A 21,645-nucleotide genomic window follows, 5' to 3' on the forward strand; every position below is an offset into this window, starting at 1 on the left:
AAAAAATAGAAGTTTTGCCTGTCTAATTAACACTGATTGAGAGGGTAAAGATTGGGATCAGTACAAAACAGGACCATCAATGTTGCGAGCTCATCAGTAGCTGCACTTAAGCCCAGTGTAATCAGGGGGGAAATAGAAAGGAAAGAACTTATCAACAAACACAGTGTGGCTAACAGCAGGTTCACAACTGACCAGTCACGAGCACTTAGAGGCATCTCACCAAGCAGTCAGTCATTAAGCAATGGAAGGAAATAATCCTGAATGGAGAGTTTGGAAAAAGAACTGGTTCAGTACATCAGTACAATACCACAGTCACGTCTCCATAGGCTGCTGCATGTGCAAAGCCTGTCCTTGTTGTTATTCTTAGTGCTTCCATTTCTGTGGTTTGTTTGGGGACACACCTGAGACTCACATTTTCTAATTGCAGAAATTATGTCTTGCAGCAGAGAGGACACAAGTGCCCAGCCATCCCAAGCTTTTGGCAGACCTGGCATTGGTTGCAGCAAAGTGGCTGTGTTTCCTCAGACATGTGGTGAGTTAAAGTGACTCTTTCACCAGGCATCATTCTGGAAAAATAATTCATGTTCTTTCCCTCTTTTAGGCTTGCCAGTGTATTAGAGAGGAGCTACACAAGGAGAAGGATTTTCTCAGAGTAGTGGACTCAAAGCCAGAGTGACCGGTGTGCTTCACTCCAGCTCAGAAGGGGATGAGTCAGGAACAGGCTGCCCTGTGTGGAATTGCAGCAGGTAGGAATTTACAAAAACAAAGGTCCAAAATACATTACAGATCTTAAAGCCAGCGTGTCTACCATACTGAAGGACTGAGTTTATCAGTACAAGTAAAGAACAATTTGCTTCAAGCATTATTGCTTAATTTCAAAATGAAAAAGTGTCAGCTGCAGAATTACCAACTTGCTGGGGTCTGATATACACACTTCACTCTGCAGGCAGCTGTCAGCACTGTGGGCTTTTGACTGCTGAGAACTTTCCCACTGAAGAATGAATTCATGAAGAACTGGCAAGTGTACGCTGCATACAAAGTTATACAAGTCCTTTTTGAAGCCAGAATCAGGAACAAAACTGTATTCTCTGAACTTGCTTTATGGTTGGTTGCCATTTCACAGCACTGCTTGTAACACTGCAAGTTCAAAGTTTGCATGGGATACTTTCAAGCTGTGAGCTGTTATTCATAATGAAAGTTATATGTTCTTTTAAAAATCTCCTGATTTTAAGAAAAAAAGCTCAGTTGCTGTCTTTTAAGAAAATGACTCCAGGAAGTTCTATACATCAAATATTCACCTATGAGACCTTTGCAGTTAAAATGTTGGTATTTTATATATATAAATGCACACATACTTTTGCTGAGTTTTCTAGATTTCTACAGAATTTGAGCAGCAAAGTTAGCTCCTGGTTCCTCTTACTGCCACTATTATACACAGAGGGGTTTAAGAAAGAAAAAAAAAAAACAACCCCGCAAAAAAACAACCCCACAACAATTATAAAGACTCCACACAGTTGAGAGCAATAATTGAAAATTCAAGAGACACTTGTACAGTTTGGACTTACTGAAGCACATGTGTGGTGTTTGTGAGGGTCCCATGATGAGCGAAGAGATGAATCTGACTCCATCTTCTTAGAAGGCTGATTTATTATATTATTATATTATATTAAAAGAAATGTTATACTAAAACTATAATAAACTATAGAGAAAGGATACATCAGAAGGCTTAACAAGATTGAACAATAAAAACTCGTGACTGCTTGACACACAGCCTTGACACAACTGCTGTGATTGATCATTAAGAAAACACAATTCACATGGAACCAATCAAACATGCACCTGTTGCTAAACAATGTCCAGACAACATTCCAAAGTAGCAAACACAGGAGAAGAGAATTAGATAATTATTGTTTTCATTCTTTTCTGAGGCTTCTCAGCTTCCCAGGAGAAGAAATCCCAGTGAAGGGATTTTTCAGGAAATCTCATGGTGGCGTACATGGTTATAGTTCGCTTCTTTAAAAGAGTGGAAAGCTCTCCCTGCCAAGGAGCAATGCACATCCAGCAGCCCTGGGCAGGCAGAGAGCCCAGCTCAGGGACTGCCCAGCCTCTCTGGGACTCAGGTTTGAGCAGGTGGCTCTGGCTGTGCTGATGTACCAGAGACATCACGGCATGTCCTGGATTGCCAAGCTGTGGCAGAGGCTTTTGGTCATATGTGCAGTATCTGCAGTTATAAAAAACAGACCTGGGGAAATCTGGCTGGGTAATGATGATAACCAGCTTGTCCTGTTTCAAACGCCAGCAACTTTTTCTTTCTGTTTTACATCTGAAGTTAATTTTGTAGACATTAAGTGCTTTTATTTTCCAACCTAAGACCCTCCAGTCCATTAGCATTACCCTACTGAGGGAGGTGGAAGGGAAAGGAGCCTTTTTGTTGTCCAGTTTTTGCTGGCTCCTTCACCGAATCCTCCCTGTGGTGCTGTATGATTTTAGAAGACAGAGATGTCTTTGTTCCTGAGGATCCCAAGCAGAGTTGCCTTGCCAAGCTCGCTCTCTCTGAGCTATGCCATTTTGTGTGGTGGCCTGGAGCCCACACCAGTCCCATGGGCATCATGCAGGACCTGCCAGCGGCATTTCTGCTGCCCTCCAGGACAGTACACAGCCTTAAAACAGCAGCTACCTCCTCCCCTGCTAGAAATTAATAATTTCCTTTGCTCATGAAAAAGCCCTTTGCCTCATTTACTGATGCACACACCGAGGCCTCACCATGGGGTGGCAGAGCAGGGACTGAGAAGTATTTTGTCAAGGCAGTGCAAGAAGTGAGCAGCCCCTGAGTGTCAGAGTTTTGCTGTGTGTTGCACACCACCTCCCACAGCACCAGGAATGGACAATTAGTGAAGGGAGGTCAAAGTGGTTACAGAGTGGTTACCCAGTGCCAAGGCTGTGTAAGCCCATGGTAGCTGCCTGCTTGGGATTTCTGCATGGTTTCCTCACACGGAGCAAGCCAGGTGTTCCCAGCCTCTGGATGCAAATCTGTACAAGCCACCAACATTATGCATGCATGCAATGGTCCTGGCCAGCTGCCACACCTCATTTCTTGTGCTCTTCTTTTGCTTGAAGGAACAGGTGTCCTGATTTAATTCAAATAAGTCTGGGATAAAGCAGGGAAAAGAGCAGCTCAGAGGTGTTCTCTCAAAGAGGCATATATTGCATAGGAGCAGATATTCTGAAATTTTCATACTTAAAACCGGTGTAGTTCATACTTAAAACTCTCTAACTCATGCAAATTGTTCTCCTGGCCCACACAGCGTATTGCATTGGATGGCTTTGTACTGACAGGGCTGGCTGCAAAAGCAGGGTGGAAGTTCACAGAGGACCTCAGATAAGACCAAAACCTTAAGCTGGAGTCTTCTCTTGAATGTTCCATCAGCTAAAAGCAGCAGCTGTTTTTCAGAAGCCAAGTTTCCTGTGTGTTTTGTCCTTTTCTGATTTAAATTTGCCCTGTGAAGTTATTAGCGCTGTCCTTGTATGACTTTCATTAACAGCCACACACCCCAGACTGTATCTGCTAGCTCCAGGCACTGTGCATGGCTGGGCAAGGCCCTCTCCTGCCAACCTGAACCAGCAGCTGCCTGGGGCAAGCCGAGGGGCAGAAACCCCACCCAAGAGTAGCCCACAGACCGGGCCTTGTGGTCAGCCCATGGTCCAAGGCTGACTGGACCTTCTCCAAGCTCCCTGGGAGCACTGGCACCCCCTCTGTGGGAGACACTGCCCACAGACAGGGCCAGGAACCCCAAGGCGGGTATTTCTCACAGCTGGAGGATGCCAGGCCCAGCACACCTGCAGATTCACCCTCCAGCTTCTGTGTGTGGGTTCAAGCCCCATGCCTGCATCATGCTGATTGCCACATGGGACAAAGGAGTTCAGATCTGCTTGGGGCTTGCAAAAACTCCACCTGAAGCAACAGTTCCGTGAGATATGCTTGAAGCCTAAAACTCTATGGATGTCAATAGCTGTGAATTAAATACTGAAATGGTACAGAGTTGCCATCACAGAATGCACAAGTGATGGGTGTTATCACTCTGAAGTGATAACAGACCTGAACAGCTTTTATCTCCCTAGACAAAGACTCCATTACATAGCAGAAAAAACATTGCCAAACAGACAGTGCACCCCCAAACAGCCGTGACCTCACCTGTCCTACAGACAGATACCCTTAATGCTCATCAGCCTCTGTAGGCTAGTTTATCTTACATGGATAAAGCCATGTTGAAAGAAAAGCTGTAGTGAGAAAGCAGAAGAGGTGAACAGCAAAGTCTTTGTTAACTGTTTTTTTTTCTTTTTTTTTCTTGTTTTTTTTTTTTTTTTTTTTTTTTCTGGTTTTTTTTTGTTTTTTGCTGTCTCTAACAAATACTTAGGAAAAATGGTTTAAATGCTCTTATCAGTTCTATCAGTTCTTGTGGCACCATTTGTACCCAAGTGCCAGCATTGCATTGGACAAACCTCACATCCCTGGCACATCTAGTAAAATTTTTAAGGAAAAAATACTGACCAAAAAAATTCCTTTACACGTGACCTTTAAGGTCCTTTCAGCAAAAGTAAATTATTCTAATGTTCAAAAACCAGTATTTTCTATTACTGTTTCCTTTATTTTAACTTCACTGCCTGCCATTTCTGTGGTTAGATTTTCTTCACCACCCGCCCTGTGGAGGTGCCAGCCGTGCTGGGGGCAGCACCTGAGCTGCACTGGTGGTGCACGAAGAATATGAAGAAATACAGTGACCACCAGCAGCAGAAAGGATTTGAGCATTGGATTACAAACTGCAGCTGGCAACAATGGGATGGGGACTGGTGCAGGTGGACAGAAAATCCTCCTCTGTTATGCAAAGCAATGGATTTCAGCCTGGGCTGAACAGGCTGTCAAAATCGTTGAAGCATCAGGACCTGGAGCTGTGTAAAGCAGAGAGGAAATGTGAAGAGCAGCGTAGATGAGAGGCAAGACAGAGCACTGTGCCCCAGCAGAATTCATCTGGCTTCATCTGTCTCCCCCAGATCAGTAATTTAGGCAACAGAGCCTGCTCCATCGCTGTGAAAGCCAGTATAAATAGGCCCTTTTAAGCCTTCTCTGGTGAGCTTCTGACAGAGCAGCAGTGAGGGTTTGCTGCCTTACAAGTTCTCAGGCCTCCAAAGGGATGGAAGAGGGCAGAGCAAGCACAACTGAAGGCATTTATGTGGGGGTTTCTGGCAGGGATTTTCTGGGCACATCACTCTGAGGGAGCACAGAGGTCACCAAGCTACTTGGAGGAGAATGGATGAAGAATGTTTATTCAGCATCTTGACATTAAGCTATGTGGCAAAGACTCAAGAAGCTTCTTGGCCAAGTCCAGCATCACTGTAGAATCTGTGTTTGCTTGCATGGCCTTAATGTGAACTTTGTGAAGTGCTTCAGCCTTGTCTTCGAGGCAGTCACTGTGCACGAGGGACAGAGCATGGATCAGTGTGGGGCTGGACCCTGTTCCCTGCACAAGCTGTCAGGAGAGCATCAGCTACAGCTCCACGCTCCCCTCCACTGTGGCTGGCTCCTGCACGTGCTCAGCTTAGGAAAATGTTTCTTCTTGCTGGGATGACAATAAACAGAGCACTGCTAGAGCCATGTGGTGATGCATGCCTGCGTGTCCACTCAGTGCTGGACAAGCATGACACAATTTCTTTCATCCTGATATCATCTTTCTGGCTAAGCAGCAGCCCATGTTTAGTGGAATGTCAGGATGACTAATTCTGCTGGGGACTTCCAAGCACAAGCTCACTGTAAACCACAGCACCTTGACAGAAGAAAGGAAAGAAGAGCTGACTTTTGTGCTCGGGGGCACAGACACTGTCACAGGTACCTGTCAGAAGCACAGAGAGCTGGAGGAAAGAAAATGTAGTTTCTGCCATAAGCCTGAAGCAATCCTATACTGCTCAAATCCTGTTTTTTTTCTGCTTGGTTATTGAACCAGTTATTGAGCTGCACCTACCTTGTAAACCTCCTTCTGCTTTGCTACATGATTTGCCTTTTCACTCTCCCTGTGATAACACTGAAGATGGTGGGCAGCACTTCCCAGTCCATATGTGCAACTCCCTCTCCTTGCTGTTTCATTTTTAGACCCTCAGGAAGGTCACCAGGGTCTCTCACATCCCCACGTGTCCCCACTGTGGGCTTCCCACTTCACTCCACCTGCCTCCAACCTCTGCTCTCTTTACTCAGAAAGGTGCTGTGGGGCTGGAAGCCAGCAGGGAGTGGTGAGGGTTCAGCAGGGTGATGATGCAGCCCTAACATTTCTCCCTTTGGTTCTTGCCTCAGATTTTGGCTACTCCTGCAACAGATGTCAAGTCACTTCATTGATTTGTGTATACAGGACAACAAAGCTTTTCCTTTATAGCCTGCTTTAGCTTAAAGAGTAGGAGTAAAGCCCGCCATGAACTGCTCTTGCTGTGCAGAGCTGACTGTGTCCATCACTCAGCAGAGGTGCCTGTCTGCACAAGCTGGCAGAGGGATGGGGAACTGGGATGTTCAGGGAACATCAGACACAGGATTATCCAGAAAATGGCTGGTGAGAGCAGTCAGAGCTGCAGAGCAATCAGTGCCATCAGTGACAGCACAGTGCTGGCAGGGCTCACTGCAAGTGCTGCTCTGCTCCCATGGTCTCCCTGCACAGAAGGTACCATGGTGGACAGGGATTCTGTTTCTTACCACAGATGCAAAGATTAGGATTTCCAAAATGTAAGCATGTACAGTCAGGACATTTAAGCACCTGTATGTTATGCACTCTCATCACACGGATGCATGTGATGTACACAAAAAGAAAAAAAACCCAAGTGATACTTCTGTATCTTTGTGCACAAAAATATGAATTTGATAGGGATCTGCTGGGAGTGACACAGTAGTCATGCTGTAGTCTCATATCTGGAGAACCATTTCTCTTTTTCAATAGATGGATTTGGTGCCAGTAGAGAGAAAAAATGGATGTTACAGATTAATAAGACACAGAGACAGATTTTATTTTGAACCAAAAGTTAAAATTTATTTGGAATATCAATATACCCCCAAAAATAAAAATAAAAACTTCCTTTTATGTAATGAAATAGCCATTTGAAAATGGTAAAATAAAGATATTTATCATACTATTCTCTTCTAGTTATTGTACACATATTAAGGTTGTTTTTCTTTTTCTGAATATAAATCTAGCTTGAGCTTTAAGGCTCCAAAAAGCCTAAAGCATGTAGTGGCCCTTTTGAGAAAGCAGATAAGTCAATCAAAGCTGCATTTTTTCAGCAGACAGGCCTATTTGAAGCTGTCCAGGACTGGACAGAAGGGATATTTCTCAGTAAGGTCACTGTTTCAGGGAAGTATTATTTTATACGCATTGGGAAATACACTCTAACCCCTCTTCATGCAGCATTTTACATTATGATGTCCTGGGGAGGGCCCTGGTTACCCTTAGCTGTCAAGTTAATGTGCAGATCCAATCCTATTTGTGTTGGTACAGTTGATTCAATTTAAGAAATCAAATCCTACCCTGTGGTGTTTGCTCTGCTAGAAATTAAGTCAGTAACAAGATGCTGGTCCTGCCTTTACCCCTGTAAGCAAAAGCCTGTGTATGGTGCACTGGCTGCAATGGAGCATTCATGATAGCAGGATCAGGGACTCGTCCTTTAGCTTGCTTTTAATAAAATAAATGGAATGGAAAATGTATTGCAATAAAACAGTGGAAACCCACCGACAATTCTGAGTTACAATTCTTCCCTTCTAGAGGGCTCATTGATGCCAGGCTGGAAAATATGACTGAAGAGCCACGTCAGAGCTGAGTAATGCTCCAGATGGTTCATGTCAGCACTAAGGAAAAAGGGAATTTAGGTCTTACATCACCCTCTGCAACTGGGCTCCAGTGGGCTGAAGCAAAGCTGCCTGAAGTCATTGGACATCTCACCAACAATCTCACTTGAAGCAGGCATTGGAACAAGTCCTGAATTTATGCAGTATGATCTGAAATTGGTTTTGATTTCTTTCTTGATCAAAGCTATCTTCATTACTTTATGTCTGTGTTTATGGTTTCTATACAAAGATGCTATACTTCTGTTTCTGAAGTACACAATAGGCTACGCTACTGCAGGTGTTACTGCAGTGCCACTGCATTATATCTGGCAATGCTTACAAAGGCTGCTGTTTCACAATAATTGGTGTCTTATGCTCTTTGTTGCCTGAAGCCACCTGAATGTTGCCTGAACACTGAGGTACCATTGTTTTCAACTAAAATGTTCCCAGTTTTTACTTTCAGATGAAAAAAATAAAGTACACCCAGGACTCAAACAAGTTATCAAACTATGGATGTTCCTCCAAAAGAATCCACAGACCCATCTTTGCACTCAGGGAGTGACTGCCTAATTAACTTCTCCAGGAGGGACCCCTACATGGAAGCTTTATTCCACCAGCCACCCCATCCCGAGCACCTGGCACTGTGCAGCCCACCCTCCTTCCAGGTTGCCTCTCCTCATCTTGGAAAGGAGTGAGTGTTCACCCCGGGAATACTTTGTCCTGGGATATGGAATAGATCTCCCTCTGTGTCTCCTGCAACTTGTGTGCAGTATTTCATTCCTGCTACCATGCCTATTTCATTCCTGCCACCTTGCCTGACTCTTTTGAGTGATTCCTTTTGCACACCTCAGCCCTTATCTTGCAAAAAACTTGAATCATTTTACTGTGAGATGCTGGTGAGAGGTCTCTTTTGGAGCCAGGTGTTCCTAGCTGGGTGTGATCAGTGAGCCCAGACATAAATAATTTGTGACTGAGTTACAGAAGGTCTGTAAGAACCAGGGGTTTCCTTCTCATCACAGGCACAGTTTAAGGAGGCTGCAGAATTATCCAACCTTTTGTTCTTCCACAAATTAGTTTAAAATATTTTCCTTAATGTGTAGTACACAGAAGTAGTTTTAAGGAAAAGCCAAATTCTGCTGGCAGCTGCCTAAGCATAAATCCAAACCAACCTTTCTGGCTTTATTTCAGTACACTTCAGTACATCAAAACATAAAACGCAAGACTTTGACCCTGGGAGAGTGACCTCATCACCAGTGGAACGTTCCTGACTTTAACAGTGGATCCCATAACAGCATTTCTAGCATCTCTCACGGCTGTCACAGGTCCTATAAATTTATATAAAGTTTGAGTTCCCCATGGCATGTGTGAATGCAACAGAATTACAGCTTTCTTTAAAATAATTAGGGAAAAAAGAGTTCTGGCACTGGACAGAAAAATCTGAAAATATGACTCCAAGACTCAACCCAAGGGAAGTAATAGGAGACAATTAGATCTGTTTGTACCTTGTGGCTCAAAGGCTGGAGCAGCAGGAGTACTGTTGAGGTGTCACTGCATAAGAGTTGACAAGCTCAGTGTTTAAGAATATGCAAGTGGATTAAATGTGATGTTGAAATATGATGCATGTATGTTTTGGGGGAAGAAAAGAAGAACAGTGTCACCTGTATTTTGTCTTTTTGTCAAATTCTTTAATGCCATTTAGGCCATTTGGCCCCAGTGGAAAACCTCAGAGGAAAAGCCCAATGGTACAGTAGGGCCATAGGACCTGTATAAATGTGTGTGATGTTAGAATTTCCTGAAGCAAATGGCAGTGTCACAACCAGTTCCCAGCGTGACAACAAATGTTCCCTGTGCCTTACATGTCCGATCCTGCTGTCACATCCTTACAAGCATGCTTGCCTGCAGCCCAGTCACCAGCCAGGATGCCCCCTGCACTTGGTGCTCAGCTTCCCTGCACACCAGGGGTGCATCTGCACTGCCTGCTGAGGAGGTCACTGGAGCTGCTTCCCAGGCAGCAGGGAAGCTGCAGCAGGGAAGCTGCCTCCCCCACACCCAGCCTCGTGTGGGAGGGCAGTGGGCATGGTGAGGAGCAGATGCTGGGAACGCTGCAGAGGTACCCATGAGGGCTTTGGGAGATGGGGAAAGAGCAGGTGAATTTTTTGCTCTGCTGAAATCAGTGTTGGCATTGCCAGCATTGCCATCCAGGACCTAGGAATGTGGGGGCTTAATCCTATGCTCGGAAAACCGAGTATGAAACAGGGTAGATAGTTGTTGCTACCTACCCTGCTTCATGCCTGTGTTAAAGTTGGGCAGCAAGTTCTTGCCATGCTGTGATGTCACTCGCCATCAATAAAGGTTTTGAGTCATGAGCCATAAGCCCCAAATTAGCAGGAGTTAACGCAGGGCTCCTTCCCCTCTGCTCAGATAAAGGCAGTCAGGCACACTGGCTCTGTTCAAAGCACAGCAAAGCCTCCACTGACTTCAGAGAGTCCAAGAGGTCTGCTCCAGCTTCAACTCCAGACACTGGACTACTTCCAGCCCCTCTTGTTCTGTTTGACAGACTTAAGACACACGGGACTGAGGCTCTAAATGGCACAATGGTGGGCTTCTACTAACGCTTTATCAGCTAATTGCAGTTAACTTTAATTTTGCCTTTTCCACTCTTTACGGGTCACCTTAACCTGCTTTTCAGCCAGGGCAAAATTAAACATGAGGAAAAAGGCTTATTCAGCATTATAATTATCTACTCCCAAGCTGCATAACAAAATGGTTTACACATTTAATTGTTTTTGTCTAATATTTCCACGTATACAGTAGTCCTATTAATGAATATCATAGCTTCATTACTGCATATCACATTTTGCGATGGTTTGTACCATAAAATAATGTCAGCACATCAATAACTTAAATAACACAAATGTAAACTCATTTTCTGCTTGTTATAATTACGATTTGAGCCTGAAAAGGCCTTTGATTTGTAAGACCATTCACATAATATGGAATGTAACTTTATTTGTTTTTCTTCTGTATATAATGAGACACCGAAAGCCCTTGTCATCTCTTAACAGGATACTAAAGCAGCTCTGTTTCATGAATGACAGCACAATTAAAGCTAAAAATCATAATTAAAAAAACCCCTTTGTACTGTACAATCTCAAATTAAAGCAAGAAAGATAATGACAATCTTTTGCATTAGCCAGGAAATGTGATTCTCTGCCACTGGGCTGTTTTTTCTTGTTGACAATTCACAGAATGTGTATATGGGTGTAGTTATAGGTGTGTGTATATTCTATGCAGAACAGCAGTCCCTATTTTGTTGATCTAGTTCTTCTAATTGTTTAGTTAAACTACCTAGCTGTTACAATTTAGAATACTACATTAACACATTTAACATCAAGTTTACATACTTGCGTCTTTGAAATACTAGGAACTTTTACACATTTTATTTGGCTTTGTAAGGACTGGAATATCACAGATAATGCAATCTACTTGTCTTTGAAAGAATATGGCTGTTCTCAACTAACTCTCTAAGGTTCAGAGTGAAATACATTTCTCTTTATATCTGTAGCTGACTTCAGAGAAGAAAGAGTGTCTTCTTAAGCGGTCAGTCTGATGTTACAGTACAGATTCTGCAGAGATATATTTATTTAATGAAAGATTACTCTCTCTGGACTTTAGAGTCGAGCTGTTGCAGCAAAATTACTTCATTTAGACTAATTTTTTTTCTACACAAATCTCAAGAAAAGCCTATTCCAGGTATGTTTTGTAGTAGTATCTCCACATGACCAGAGGAGGGCACTTTGAACATCTTTGCACTGCCCAGGAGGCAGATGCAGAAGCACAGTGATACCCAATGTCACACAGCCCTGCCACCTCTCCCAACTCAGGCAGGCATCCTTGTGTCTGCAAAAACACTGAATCCAGACTGTACCACAGGGCTCTGTTCTGAAAACAGTGGGCAGATAAATCACTCTCTTCTCGCTAACTGCGATTTCTCCCGATTTCCCCCATTTGATTCGGCGTTGCTGCGGGCTAAATTAAGAGTAATGGATAATTCCTAAAAATCTTGCGAGGGGAGTTGTCTCCCTCTCCTTTCTGAACATCCCTCCGCTATTAGCCCCTGGTAATTTAGCAAATATTGATTGATTTAACCCTCTATGACTTATCCTGCTGCAGAAATTTCTTGCCTTTAACTGAAAAATGCACTTGGAAATGCACTCTCTGAGATATGTATTGCAACAGTGCATCTTTTCACATTAAACTCTTGTAAAAATACTGCTCCTTTCCACCTTCTGAGGGAGGTCACTCTGTATCCCAGATCTGCTCTCCTGGCAGAGTACATAGCAGAGAAATCAATCTCTTCTCTTTTCCATACATAACCACAGTGTGGAGTTCAGCCAGTTTCCATGCAGGAAACATCTTTTTGGGCTTCATTTTGGCTGAAGGTATTAACCTTCTATGGAAAAGATTTTAATTCTGCAATCTTGTTATTATAGACAGATTTTTTTGTCACCTCTGCTTTTTTCAGAGAAATTATTAGAAAGGATTTAGAAACCTTTTTTTTTTTTTTTTTTAAATAGAAGTCTCTCCTCCAACTTGGGGAAACACACTGCTTATTTAATGTACTTTTTTCTCCCCCCTTAACATTATTCCATTTCTCTTTTCTTCTCTCTTTTTTTCTTTCTTTTTCTTGATTTTTCTCTTCTTTTCTCCTTCTTTTCTAGAGCAGAGAGGTACAAGAAGGAAGTTGTCTTTCATCAGCAGTCCTTTGAGATAGAGTAGAATTCAGTGAGTCCTCACCATGATAGGATCATAAACTTACTGGGTTAAACCATGCTAACTTTCCCTAAGCTGCCAAGTTTTAGCTGCACCGTACATATATGTGTTTCCTTGTGCCTTTTTTTTTTTCTTATAATTTTGTTTTTCTTGATGACCCTGAGCTATGGCTTCTCGTTTCTACCACTACTCAACCTTCCTTTCTTTTCTGGTTTTGCCGATATAGGCCTCAAAGAAAAAATGGCAGAAGAGCACAAAGTAGCTGAGGTACATGAGAGAGGACCAGATGATGTTCTGCACGTGGGAATGGCACTGGCCGTGCTGCATCCAGGAGAAGACCAGGTAATTGATCACGCAACCGATCAACATCTGAGTGATCTGCGACAGGGTGATGAACATGGCAAACTTGCGCGAGACCCTGAAGCCAGCAGCCCGCAAGGCATAGTACGAGTACATGACGGCGTGTACTCCGTAGTTCATGGTCATGAACCAGCCACCGCCAGCCACCATGTCCTTGTAGGAGTACCAGGAGTAAAGTAACACAGTAATGTGATGGTACCAGTGTAAGAAGATGAGCTTCTGCTTCCTAAGAATAATGAATATTGTATCACCTGTAATGAAAACAAAACACAACAAAAAACAAAACAAGAAGAGGGGAGGAAATGAGAAATACATCAAACAATTCCATAATTAACACAGTGCCTTTGCTGTTGCTGGAGTATACACTGCTTTAGAGCATGAAATCCACCTCAGCTCTAGATCTGAGAGCCTGTCTGAAAGCCAGTTTGGCTCCTAATCTCTATGCAATCTTTAGCAAACCAATGCATCTACATTTTCCTGTATGGATAACCCCGTCTGGAAACTCCATAGGTTTACTTGGTAGCCCTTTGCTGCAAACATTATCCACAAAGTCTGGGGTGAAGTAGGTGGATGTACTTGTAGCGTCTCTTACTGTGAGACTACCCATTATATACTGTGACTGGAGAGAAATGCAGCTTGACAGAGAGCAGAAAACATAGAGGAAGCAGTACAGTGTCCTCTGAAATGTCTACGTGCAAATTGAACCTAGTAAAAATCTGTAGAGGTAATTTGCCTTTTGAGGTAATACACAAAAAAGCTGTTGCATATTCAACCTATCATACTGAAAGAGATGCTTCCAGAAACAAATCTGGGTTTTGTTGAAGCACACATCCCTTTTCTGCAAATCAATCTTACTATTGTAGGAAAGTAAGTATTATTCCTCTTTCTTGCTTTTTTTCTTCTGTCTGCTTGTTGTGATTGCAATGAGCATCTCAATTAGCTTTATGGATATATATGTATGCTACTTGTTTTGCACTGTTACAGACACAGTGTTTCCAAAAGGATCCCTGAGATTTGTACCTGGGGACTTAGTTTGATGTGTAAGTATCCCAGGAAATCTAAGCCCTGAATATTAGTCATGGATGGAAGAAAAACTGCACTGTCTTCACAAGGTCTATAATAAACCATAATGCTGCTGTTCACTTCATTAACTGCAAGATGTTGACTCATATTTTAATAAGTAATCATATGTTCAATTTATTGGTGCTCTGCAGCTCTAGCTGATGTTCCCTATTTTTAAGAACTAAATTTCTGTGGGTTTGCAGCAAATTAAGCAGCAGGAAATCCAGGGATTCTGACACAGCAAGGCAACTGGTGTTTGTCTCATTCTAGTTTTAATGCTGATGAATTGCTGTCCTCTAATTTGCCAAATTACATTACCTGCTGAAAGGTAAAGTCTCACTTTTGCTGTATACCTGAACACAGTGAGAGGTGCAGTCCTTTGGGGTTTAATAAGGGCATCCTCTGAAATGAAAGCTGGAGGGCTGCTCCTGTCCATTAAAACAATCCTTTCTTACACTAACAAGCCATGGATGAGAACATATGAAGCCTGACTTTCAAGTTGGCTTTCACATGGATATTGTAAGTACCCTTACCAAGAAACTGCTGGAGAGATATAAGTTCACAAAAATCAAGACTGGAAAATCTAGGGATATTATGGGAAATTGTTTCTACTTGGAGGAAGCAGGCAGCCACAGCTTTCATAGTCTAGGGAGGAAGCACCTTACTGCTCACAACTGTACACTTAAATGTGTATTAAAGAATGAAAGCTGCAGAATAGAGGCAGAGCCTGACTCAAAGCTTTCTGCTGACACAGCTGCTATAGCCCACCCTCCACTTCTGTAGCCACAGGGTGTGTGACTGCTGATTATGCCACTCCTATTTGCCTGCAAGTAGTTCAGGAAGAGCTATGGACCAGATTGCTTTTACTTCTTGACTGCCCTGCTGTGTATAATCACTGCAGTTTATTCCTGGGCTAAAATATGTAGTTTGGGCTTGGTTATGCTTACTCAGTTTTTCTGAGACTTAAATGGGATTTTGACAGTGATGAGACCCTTCTTGTGCTGTCTGCATGGACATTTCTTCTCTAAAAAACCACAAATGCATATGAGAGAAAGAGAGAGGGTACTCACCTAGTTCAGGTGCTTTGCTTAGCACAAATGCATATGCCCAGAATTTGCTGACAGGTCCAATGTAAAAACTCTGGTCACACACTGACTGTTTCAGGCCTTTGGTCATCAGAATGTACAGCATATAAGCACCAGTTCGAACAGCACCGAATATACTTTAAAACAAAAAGAGAAAATTAGGAAAGGTCAGTGCACATTTGAAATCACAATGCCATCACTTCAAATCATTACGAGGAAAAGGACATAACTGTGCTGAAATAGTAAGTTTGAGACAGCTTTCAAGTTGAAGAAGCTCTGCTGGCTTCTAGGAAGTTACTCTGAACTCAGACCTGTAAACTGGACTGCAGCCACATCCCCTGTGCAAGTCTGGAATGCTAACATCAGTGTTTTTTATTTCATTACCACAGGAATGATCCTTCAGCTCTCAGGAGCAGGGAAACATTCTATTTCAGCTCAAAACAACATGCAGAGTTTTGATGCTGATGGCTGGGAAACAACAAGGAATGGGTTCATAAAATGCTATATTAGCAATATAATCAGGACCAATTCACTCTTCTGGTTTCCTCAGAGTTTCCTCTCACTTCTCCCTGTATTTGTTACACCTACAGGAGCTCTGAACACAGCCATCCCCAGGTAGGGCACACAGATTTTGATGAGAAATCTCAGTCAGAGACAGTGTTTTGGTGCATATGCTTGACTTCATCCCTGAACAGGTCATTGCTAACAGAGGAAACGGGTAGTTAAATCAAGCTGTAAACAGCAGATTCACCTTCACCTCATCAAAGTGAGATGCAAGATAACAGTGTTCTGTAAATGAGAAACTTCAAGAGATTTGTAACACTATTAATTACTGCAATTACAGAGGGGATAGGTTGACATCCTGCTCATCTCAGGTACAAAGGCTTCTGTTTCACCAGCAAGGAGCTGTGCAGAAGGAGTTTTTTTCATTGTTTTATGGCAAGAACATGCCTGCCCATTGTTTACTACTGTAGCTTGGTGGCCCCGCATAAGCTGTGGTGAATACTGGGTGGAGGAAATAGCTTTCAAAAAGAAACTGAGCAAAGACAGACATAATCTATTTGGGGTTGAGTATATCTTACTTTATGTTCATCATACATCCTCATCCCCCTACCCAGCTCCATTGTATTTCCCCTCTAACTTCTTTGTGACCTTGACTAACCTGGTTCCCACTCTGCCTCACTGTCTTTCGTGACTACTGTTTTACAATCACCAAGGCAGCCTCAAAAGCTGAGTTTGGTGGCAATTTTTGTGCTTCTTGGTCAGACTAGATGGTTCTAGCAAGCCGACTGCACATAAAAACTGCTACCTAACTTATATATAATAAGCACAGAGTAGTCAGATTTCCAAATCTGCAGCATAGCTACCCCCAGTCAAATCTGCCTGCTGCTAAGGAACAATGCAGCCTGGTGTCCCCTGTCCATTGCGTGGAATCTGCAGCCCAGTGGAGTGCCAAAGTGCCTGCTGCTCTTTGGGCTCTCAGTGGCATCACAGATGGGGCTCTAAGCCAGGTCATACCCACAGAGGAGTGCTGCATCCTGGCTCCTGCACCACTGCCTTCTGATGCCTGAGGTTTCACTGCACCATGACTGTGAGCACTTACAAAGCCACTATTATTATCTGCTATTTGCACAGTGGTATTTGCTCATTGGCTCTGATGCCAGATGAGTCCTCTTGTGCTATGTGCAAGTAAAAAAACCACCCTGCTGTGGTTCTCAGGTGTGCTGAAGAAGTTTAGCTGAGTCTGTGTTTCCCATTAGCATTGCCCTAAGCAAAGCACATATTCCCAGGCTTAGGCAAGAGAGCCACTGCAGTCTCTCACCCACCCCTGCATGCAGAGGAGACAGTGCAGAGCTCTGAGCATCCACACAGCTCATAGTACATCCTCTCCATGTAGGTTGTTTCCTCCCAGAAATGTTCTCTCAACACACTTTTCTCACGTCTTTCAGGCATTGCTCATGTAAACTCAGCAGAGTGCCAAAACCTGCAGGAGGAGTTTTGAAATGAGGTGCAACTCATTCTGTGTCTTCTCTTTGGTGTTTAAAACATGCCCCCTTTTTTGTTTCTCAGAGCTGCATTTCTCATTCCCAAGAAGACAGGAGATCCTGACAGAGATGTGATCTGATCACTTCCTGAGGCAGTGAACTCCTCAGGCTAGCCAGGGCATGCTGCTGCCTGCTCCTATGTTTTGGGTGGTTGCAAAACTGGGTGGAGGAAGATCAGGCAGAATACCTAATGATACACTGGTTTTTCCCATTAGCAAGTATCTCAGCGCTGACATTAAAATGGGGGGAGAAAAGGAAATTTTAAATAATGAAATCAAATAGCTGCAAGCAATATGTCTTTCTCTATAAAGAAGCTGTATTGCTTTTCTAAAAAATTGTTTGCTACTAAGATTTTAAAACCAAAGCGAATTCTGTGCCATGAACACAAATGCAAATGAGAAGAACACTTGTTTGAACAACAGGCAAACAAGGATCCAACTGTGATTGGATCCTTGTTATGGACAGCCAGGGATCTAACCCAGACTGATAACAGAGCCACAGAGTCTGTGCCTCGGGGGATTACAGTGTCCCTGAGATTATATTGATGTAATTCTGCCTGTCTTTCCATTTAGCAGCTACTGCAGAGCTCTCCTTGGAGCACACACGCACTGATGCACACTCACACACTTTTCTGCAATTCCACAGGATGGTGGCTTACTCTAGTTCCATGACTCTAGAAGTGACCCCAATTACAGCTCTACACGGTGTGAGTCACACTAATCTGCATTTTTTTTCTCAACAGAAACCAAGTTACATTTTCACATAATTCACCAAGGAAAGCTTCATGCAAAAGAAGGATAGCAAACTCCAAGTAACTAATTCAATTACCTAAATAGACACCATGAGCAGGTAGAAGCTTATGAGAAGTGCTGCATGCCAAAACATTGCCTTGCCAACAAGTATGCACCACCCGAGACTGCAAAAGATCTAATGCATGCCTGCAAATGTGTCTTGGAGCCAGAGAAATAAGACTGCTTTCTGTGCCTCTGACACTTAATCTTGTTTGTTCTGTAAGGTAAAATCAACCAACAAATTTCTATTTTGCAAAGACATGATGTACAGCAGAGTGATGACATTGCTTACTCAGTAAATCACTTCTGCTTCATTCTGTCCTCGCCCTGCTCTCTGCTGTAGCTTTTGTGAGGTATTGAAATGAACTGCTTACTAAAGCAGTCTGTCTGGTGGGAATCATCTGCAGGGATTTTCAAAATAAGGTACCAGTGAATTACTGTACAATTACAGTCTTTTACAACTAGACAGACTGATCAGAAACTGCATCATCTAATGCAGCCCTCTTATCTATTCAGGCTCAAAATGCCCTACATTCTCCTCCCTTCAGGCAGTGACTTCTCTCTAAGTTGAAAAATGCCCAATTGATATTTTACTGTTTACAGTATTATCAAAATATCCATGAGTAAAATACAAACTAATATTTTTCCCTCTCCAGCTTGTTTTCAAACAGGGGCTGGTGGGTTCACCCTGGCTGCATGCCAGGTACCCACTAAAGCTGCTCTGGCAATCCCCTCCACAACTGGACAGGGGAGAGAAAATATATCAAAAGTTTCCTAGGCTGGAATAAAGGCACAGAGAGATCATTTACCAGTTACCATCAAGGGCAAAAGAGAGTCAACATGGGGAAATTACTTTATCACCAATCAAAAATAGGGTAGAATAATGAGAAATAAAAGCTAAATCTTAAAAACACCCCCTATCTTCTCTTCTTCCTGGGTTTAGCTTTACTCCTGAATCCTCTGCCACCTCTTCTCCAGTGGCGAGGGGAGGACTGGATGAGGAATGGTCCTCCTGCTACCAAAACCTGGCCACAGAAATCCAGTACTCAGAGGCCCTCAGAACACATCCCATGCATGGGTTAAGTGCAGAATTAAGAAGGGCTGGAGAGCTGGCTGATGGGAAGACAATGCAGGTGTTATTGTCTGAAGCCTATTGCTACTTTCTGCTGTCTCCATCCTACCTGCCAGTAGGGAGTGAAGTATGGTTTTGTCAAAAGTCCAAGTGAGTAGCAGGTACCTGAAGCCTTCACCTGCAATGTACCTGCAATGCCACAACCCCAGGTGGCATTGCAGCAGGCTCAGCTCCTCCTCACAGTGGAGGTCACTGCATATTTTTGCTAGGGCTGCTTTCTTTCCCTAGATAGACCCATCCCCACACTTGGCTCCTGACATCTCTGAACACCCCAGTCCCGGATGAACACTGCAGCAGGGAATGTGACTTCCAAATAAGAACACATTTAGAAGTGCAGCACAGAATATAGCAACATGTCCTAAAGGATAATCACAGAGGAAAGTCTCTGCTCTTGTTTTCACAAAAACGTAACCAAAGAAACCATGCAATCTGTATATGCAGTGCCCAGCTGGTTCAACCAGACTCTGAGGTGCTGCACTACAGTGTGCTGTGGGTGAGCTGGGCTAGTCCAGCAGTGAGCCAGCCGGCCACCCAGACAGAGCTCCCACAGCTCCAGCTCCCAGCCTGAGGCACAGCTGGAAAAGAGAAAAAATATTAATTCTGCCCTGACCTGCTTACATGGTGACTCACAGGAGTTCTGGCAGGTAAGTCTGTGCCCTGGAAGCACAAGGCTATGGCACAAAGCACAGCGTCCTCCTTTCTGGAAGCCACACTGAGCAGACAGTGGTCTGGGAAAGCAGCTGAGATGACCACACTGACTGCAGCCTGCTTGTACCATAACAGCAAGAAAAGCAGGGAAGCAGGTTCTTTAGTAGTTTGTTGACTCTTGTTCTTTTTTTTATTTTTTTTTTTTTTATTTTAGCATGTGAAATATTTACAGAGGGAACACTCTGAAATGTCTAAAGGGCAGCAGGTGAAGAATGCAGAGCTTCCCACACCCTCCTTCATGACAAATCAAACCATGTTCACCTTCCTGTTCTGGTCAGCAGCAGTACTTTGGCAGTCACTCCAAGCTTCCCTTCTGCTGCTGAAGAGCTAGTTATCTTGTAACACAATAAAATGGCCCTTCTGATTTAAATCCCACAGTCCTCAGGAAAGAGGAAGGGGTTACACTGCTTCAGCACAGGAGTGTGGGAAGTAGAGTGACCCCTCAGTCTGTCAGCTCCAAGCAGTAAGGCAGTCCTGAGAGCACACCTAGAGACAGCAGTACCTGTACAAAGGGCAGCAGAGTCCTTCTGTGATTAGCCAAGCAACAGAACACACACGAACTGTGAACTGATACTGAGAAAATGCAGGGAGGAAGCATGTGTCAGAAACAACTCTCAGAACTAATTTTCTTGACAAGTGCATCTTCATCAAACACTGCTGAACTCCCCAGCAGCACAGTAGTCAAAGGAGTAAAGAAACTCAGGAACTCCTGATATTACCAAGCACCACGTACCAAGGCGGGTGTTATCTCCATGTCAAAGAACACCTCACATCCTTCAGTAGTTCCCTTGCTGTGCTTTTAACTCATTCCTAAAAATAAGTTTGTAACAAAGCAATTTTTCAACATGAGTAGTAGGTTTGTTTTGCAGTTCTCTGGAAGTACTTAGAGTTTTTCTTCTCCACCTGGTAAGGGTGAGCTCTTTCCAATCACTCTCCTCTTCCATGGTCCCACAGCACCAGTCCATCAAAGATGTCCACCACAAAAATAACACAGCAGAGACAGGGCTAAGTGACAGATTTCTTATGAAACTGACAGATTTTGTTGCCGGAAATTAAGCTTTTTCTAGACGATTTCTATTGGTCTCCCATATGACCCTGCTTTGGCCATGTGAGAAATAACAGTAGTTTTGGCTGACTCCACAGACAGTGGGGTGCCTCCAGAGGATGCTGGCATTGAAGGGGGACTTTCCAACCAGCAGAGGAAAGGGTTTCTTGAAAGGGTTTTTTCCAAGTTTGTATTATTTTTTCCTAGGTGACTACAGATAAAGTGGGCAGACCAGTGCAGGGAAATTGCCTGTTCCAGGGAGGAAGGAGATGATGACGGGTCCTACCTAGCAAACAGAACAGGAGTTCTGGGAATGTGCATTTGTATGGCAGCCACATTCTAAATATATATTTACAGCTGTATTGTAGAAAGATAAACCTAAACTATTACCTGTGTAGACAGGTGAGGTAGTCAGATTACAGTGTGCTTGCTGTATTGCTATTTCTGTGGTGATTATACTATCAGCCCAGTGGGAAAGATGGAAGATTTAATGAACCATTGGCCTGCTCCCAATCTAAAATCTGTCTTTATATTTTGTGGTGGTTTCAGATCCCAGAGGAGCAGAGTACTCTGCAAAACTGCTAACCATAATGGCAAAAAGAGAAGGCAGTCAAACAAAATTTTAGCAGAATGCTTGTGGGAATCTGCCCTCATCATCTGAAAAAAAAAAAAAAAAGAAAAAAAAAAAAAGGAACTGCATTTTTTTTTTTTCAGTTCTCCCAGGATGTGGCTATAGAGAGGCTGGTTTCTTTTTAAAGTTGACCAATGCCAAAAGGGTTTAAGTGTTTATTT

General features: G+C 43.3%; 1 protein-coding gene and 3 long non-coding RNA genes across 5 annotated transcripts in view; 2 read left to right on the plus strand and 2 right to left on the minus strand.

Moving 5' to 3' along the window:
- Nucleotides 1-400: 400 nt before the first annotated feature.
- Nucleotides 401-6,355, plus strand: LOC135299973 (uncharacterized). Its single transcript, XR_010361821.1, has 3 exons — nt 401-532; nt 602-746; nt 4,682-6,355. It is a non-coding gene; the product is annotated as an uncharacterized LOC135299973 (long non-coding RNA).
- On the minus strand, nt 643-1,749 carry LOC135299974 (uncharacterized). The gene is made up of 2 exons (XR_010361822.1): nt 1,566-1,749; nt 643-727 (listed from the first exon to the last, which is right to left on the minus strand). It is a non-coding gene; the product is annotated as an uncharacterized LOC135299974 (long non-coding RNA).
- A 679-nt stretch (nt 6,356-7,034) lies between the features above and the next one.
- The window catches only part of ELOVL6 (ELOVL fatty acid elongase 6), a 79,722-nt gene continuing 65,111 nt past the window's right edge, over nt 7,035-21,645 (minus strand). For both annotated transcript variants that reach the window (XM_064417211.1, XM_064417210.1), the window contains 2 exons: nt 15,118-15,269; nt 7,035-13,236 (listed from right to left, as the gene is read on the minus strand). In XM_064417211.1, the coding sequence (XP_064273281.1) occupies nt 12,812-13,236; nt 15,118-15,269 (577 nt within the window). In that variant the 3' untranslated portion in view covers nt 7,035-12,811. The remainder of the gene's footprint in view (nt 13,237-15,117; nt 15,270-21,645) is intronic.
- LOC135298977 (uncharacterized) lies at nt 16,655-18,833 on the plus strand. The gene is made up of 3 exons (XR_010361013.1): nt 16,655-16,723; nt 17,823-17,883; nt 18,625-18,833. It is a non-coding gene; the product is annotated as an uncharacterized LOC135298977 (long non-coding RNA).

Source organism: Passer domesticus, chromosome 4 (genome assembly GCF_036417665.1).
Source record: "Passer domesticus isolate bPasDom1 chromosome 4, bPasDom1.hap1, whole genome shotgun sequence".
Lineage (NCBI taxonomy): Eukaryota > Metazoa > Chordata > Aves > Passeriformes > Passeridae > Passer > Passer domesticus.